We start from the raw sequence: 4,908 nt of genomic DNA, 5'->3' as shown, positions 1-4,908 counted from the left end.
GCACTCAGCTGTAAGGGTCTGCGCACATAGTTGCGGACTCTACCAGGCCTTTGTGCACATAGCTACAGAGCTTCTTATACAACTACAACCCTCAAATTGGACTTACAGACTCAAAGCGATTATCACCTTCAGAAACCCATATACTTTTAGATCTAAAGAAAACCTACTAAAAAACTAACCTCTGTACCTAGAACCTTGCTCTATTTATACATTCTCATGGTCTGCGGACCATGGGCAAGTCAACTCTCTTTCTATTATCTTGCATTATTTTCGGGCAGACAACCCTTTGACTTGACTTATTGTACTTTGTGCTCTGCACACTTTGTAGAGCCTTTATAATACCATTACCTAAAAATGTGGGCTTTAAGCCCCAAAACCATTATGCAAGGGATCCCTTGCCCAATAGGCTCCCAACACAATAATCTCTGCGCTTGGCTTACGTCCGCAACACATTCTTTTGCTATCTGTTGTACCTGTTGTGTGCGTATCTCTAATGTTTGATTTTCTAGTGCATGTCCTTGCCTGCGTGCATATACGTCGTGCATGTGTGTCAGCTTTCCCTCGATCTTGGCGGTGACTGTGAATGCTTCCTCTAGCCAAGGCTAGATACGTTCTTTAAGCACTATTTATTTTTTATGTGCGGCGTCCACCTGGGCCTTTAAGGCCTCAGATTCCCTCATCTTGGCCAGCCACTGAGTAAGGGCGACTGTCTGCACAATCCCCTAGATATTGTCGTAAGCCTGCTGCAACTCTTACGCTTCTGTCTGTTATGAAACCAACTCACAAAAAGATAGAACAGATAGTTGAACGCCTTAGAATTCAACCTCTTCAAGGGGGAAACCTCCTTTACATTACACAAATGAACAATTCTTGAATGATACAAATGACAAGGCCTCCTTTCTATATATAGGAGTCTAAGGGGTCATAATATAATTAGAGCTGACATAACAATAATAATGTAAGGGCACAATAATAACAATAGTGGGCTTCTATGGGGCACAAAAATATAATAAGGGGGTTGTACTAATAACAATAAGGGGTTGTACTAATAACAATAAGTGGGCTTCCAAAGCCTTCCAGCAACACCAACTGGGGATACAACCAGGCAGCCATTGGGACAGCCACCTAAAGCCAAAAGACTTCAAGAAAAGAGGATGGAAGACATATCTTCAGCGAACCATCGAAGTTGGAAAGATCCTAGTTGATTCAGGCAGATATGCAAAGCTAACGAAGTACTACAGCCCCTCTACAAGTAGTTGATCGATGAAGCTCACATCATGGAATCTAAGAGGGCTCAACAGCCCCGGAAAATTACGGATGCTGAAGAATATGATAAAAATGGAAAAGCCTCAGATGTGCTTTCTCCAGGAAACAAAGTGCAACAGCACCACCCTAGAAGAGATACTCTCCAAGGCTTGGCCAGGATGTAGATCGGTTTCTGTTGACGCTATAGGGGCCTCAGGGGGGCTAGCTATAGTCTGGAATTCCCAAGCGGTTGCACTAAAAGACTTTCACGCCTCTCACCATTTCATTCAAGCTGCCTTCCACATCCTGGGCACCAATATTCATGGCAACTTAACCAACGTCTACTCTTCGCAAGACACAGGTAGCAAAATCAGGCTTCTCGACACAATCGAAGCCCTCAGCCACAACAGAAGCCATCCATTATGGATAATGGCAGGGGATTTTAATATGATTACTAAAAGTGAGGAAAAGCTGGGAGGAAGACACAGATTGGAGCCGGATGCAGCACACTTCAAAGAATTCATCCAAGCAACTTCCCTCATTGACATGCCATTTTGCAATGGAACCTTCACCTGGAGCAACCGCAGAGCTGGTAACTCCCGTATCGCCTCCAAACTGGACCGATTTCTTATTTCTGACAACTCAGTGCATCTTGGCGGTGACTTCTCAGCAGAAATTCTCGCCCACTCAGGGTCAGATCATTGGCCCATAGCTCTGCAATGGAGAAGACCCGGAGATCAGACAAAAAGGCCATTTCGATTCGAAAGCTTCTGGCTAACTCATCCTGCATTCAAGGACTTCGTCAAAACAACCTGGACCTCATTCGTTCCACCGGAAGGCGCTAAGATGTATCAATTTCAACAGAAATTGCGATTCCTCAAAACTCAACTCAAAAGATGGAATCGGGAAGTCTTTGGAAATATTTTCACAGCGCAGCAAGAGCTACAACAAGAACTAAAAAACCTCCAACAAAAAATAATAACAGAGGGACATTCGGAGACCACCCTGGAGCAAGAACGACTCATCAACAGTCAAATGGAAACAGGGAGGAAACAAGAGGAAATTTACTGGAAACAAAAATCCAGGGTAAGGTGGCTGAAAGAAGGGGAGCGCAACACAAAGTTTTTTCACAGAACCACGGTGCAAAGAAGAACACACAACTCCATCCCCTTCATTCAAAAACCGACAGGGGAAAAAGTAGAATCGCATGAAGAAATTGAAGAAGCACTCCTGAATCATTTCCAGCTTGTCCACAAGGAGCCAGCAAATGATAGGCAGCCGGCAATTGGAAAAATAATCAGCAATGTGCCTAAACTCATAACGGAGGATCACAACCAACTTCTCATGAGTCCCATTCTTCCCTAGGAGGTTGACGAAGCAGTGAAGCAGCTCAAAGAAGGAAAAGCCCTAGGCCCGGACGGATTTACCTCCACTTTCTTCCATGCTTTCTGGGACCTGATCAAACAAGAGGTTTGGCAAATAGTCGAGGAATCTAGAACTACAAAATGGCTCCTCCCATCCCTCAACTCCACTTTCATAGCACTCATCCCCAAAGAGGAGAACTCCATCACACCTGACAAGTTCAGACCCATTGCCCTATGCAATGTTATTTACAAGGTCATCACCAAAGTCATTGCCAACAGATTGAAGCCCCTGCTTCCCATGCTAATCTCGCCGGAACAGTCCGGGTATGTGGAAGGGCGTCAAATAATGGATGGTATCCTCCTCACGCATGAGATCATCCATTCCCTCAAGCACTCAAAACAAGCAGGTATGATTCTCAAACTGGATCTTTCAAAAGCCTTTGACAAGCTTAGTTGGTCTTACATTCAGCAGATGTTAAAAGCCTTTGGATTTGACTCTTTATGGATCCGTTGGATCATGAATCTCATCACCTCCTCGCAATTCTCCATCCTGATCAATGGTATCCCTTCCCGCCCCTTCAGGCCCTCTCGCGGCATAAGGCAAGGGGATCCCTTATCCCCCTTCCTCTTTGTTCTGATGGCGGAGGGTCCTGGCAGACACATAAAGAATGCGCTCCAGACGCACAAGCTCAAGGGCATCTCGATCCATCAAACCCCTGCCTCCTCTCATCAACAATTTGTTGATGACACTATGCTCTATGGCTATCCCTCTGCCCAGGAAGCAGCCCAATTCAAATCCCTCCTTAACGATTTTGCTGAGGCTTCAGGCACCCATGTCAATGTTTCCAAATCACAGATTTTTTTCTTTCACACCCCGCCTCAAGTCAAATCTGCCATAACTCGCATTCTGGGCATCTCTGCAGCATCGCTCCCCTCCAAATATCTTGGCGCTCCCCTCACCGCCACTGCCTTAAAACAGCCAGCTTGGAACATCCTTCTTGAAAAGCTTGACGCCCGCCTCAATCACTGGACCTTCAGATCTCTCAACCTAGCCAGCAGGGCAGTGCTTATTAAATCCGTCCTTCAATCTATGCCGCTTTATCTCTTTTCAGTGCTTGCAGCTCCTAAGTGGGTCATCAAAAGAATCAGAAACCTACAGCGCGCATTTCTCTGGGGCAGCTCAGCCACAAACCGCAAATGGGCTCTGGTCAAATGGTCCACTGCTTGCCAGCCCAAAGGCAATGGTGGCATTGGCCTTCGAGATCCAGAACTAAGCAATGCTATCATGAATGCTAAAATCTGGTGGCAATGGATGACGAACCAGGAAAAGCCTTGGGTCAAAATCTGGACGGCCAAGTATGCCAATCACAGGCCTCCAGAAGAACTAATCAGGTTCACGCCCACGGAGAAAGGATCCTCGATTTGGAATGCTGCCAAGCAGCACTATCAATTAATCCAACATCATAGCTTCTGGGAAATCAGGAATGGGAAATTCGCAAGATTTTGGTCTGATGCATGGAATCAAATGCCCAGACTAACTAGCACTCTCACGCCAACTCTAATTCCAACAAGACAGGAGCAGCTTAGGGAAAACATTCATCTCTTCTGGACACAGGAAGGGGAGCAGGGATAAAGGACTTGGAAACAAGGTAATCAAATTCTCACTCACGCTAGCAGCAGAGAAGTTGAGAACCTTGAGGAAATATTAAGGAAAAGAAGAATTCGTCATCATGAGGGCCTAGACATTCTCAGATGGGGATATAAACCCAAAGGAACCTATACCGCAGCAGAAGCCTACAAGCTGATCAGTAACCCTCCACCTACTACTGATCCTCTATGGAACAATCTATGGGATATAGGAGCCTGGCCCAAAATCTCCCACTTCCTCTGGCTAGTAGGGCACCGGAAAATTCTCACCTGGGACAAACTCAGAAGAAGAGGCTTCCAAGGCCCTTCCCTCTGTCATAACTGCTTTCAACATGAAGAAAACCTCCAACATCTTCTAGCTTCCTGCCCTCTAGCCAACAAGATATGGGAAAAAATAAGTTTTAGATGTCAAAAAAGATGCATTGCAGATGACGACCTCATCAACACTCTCAGGCTGTGGCCAAAAAATCCCTACAACTACGAGCTCCTCAACCACTTATGGAGAATTATCCCAGGCATAGCTCTCTGGAACATCTGGAAGGAGAGCAATAAGCGCATCTTCAAAAATGCAAGTTCCCGCTTTGAGGACATCTGGCACAAAATTCAGGCAAATCTCCAGGAAACCATCATGCTCAGAAACTGGTCGAAGGAA

General features: G+C 45.7%; 1 protein-coding gene across 1 annotated transcript; it reads left to right on the top strand.

Annotated features, from left to right (window-relative positions):
- The first annotated feature begins 1,263 nt into the window (after nucleotides 1-1,263).
- On the top strand, nucleotides 1,264-2,981 carry LOC149239882 (uncharacterized). Its single transcript, XM_089369995.1, has 2 exons — nucleotides 1,264-2,154; nucleotides 2,889-2,981. Exons 1-2 carry the CDS (start codon nucleotides 1,264-1,266, stop codon nucleotides 2,979-2,981), a joined length of 984 nt encoding a protein of 327 aa, XP_089226121.1.
- The last annotated feature ends 1,927 nt before the right edge of the window (nucleotides 2,982-4,908 follow it).

The sequence above is a fragment of the Pinus tabuliformis genome, chromosome 8 (genome assembly GCF_031772625.1).
Source record: "Pinus tabuliformis cultivar Carrire ecotype Pingquan chromosome 8, CPIR1, whole genome shotgun sequence".
NCBI classification, from domain to species: Eukaryota; Viridiplantae; Streptophyta; class Pinopsida; order Pinales; family Pinaceae; genus Pinus; species Pinus tabuliformis.
This window is presented reverse-complemented; position numbering and strand designations above follow the sequence as displayed.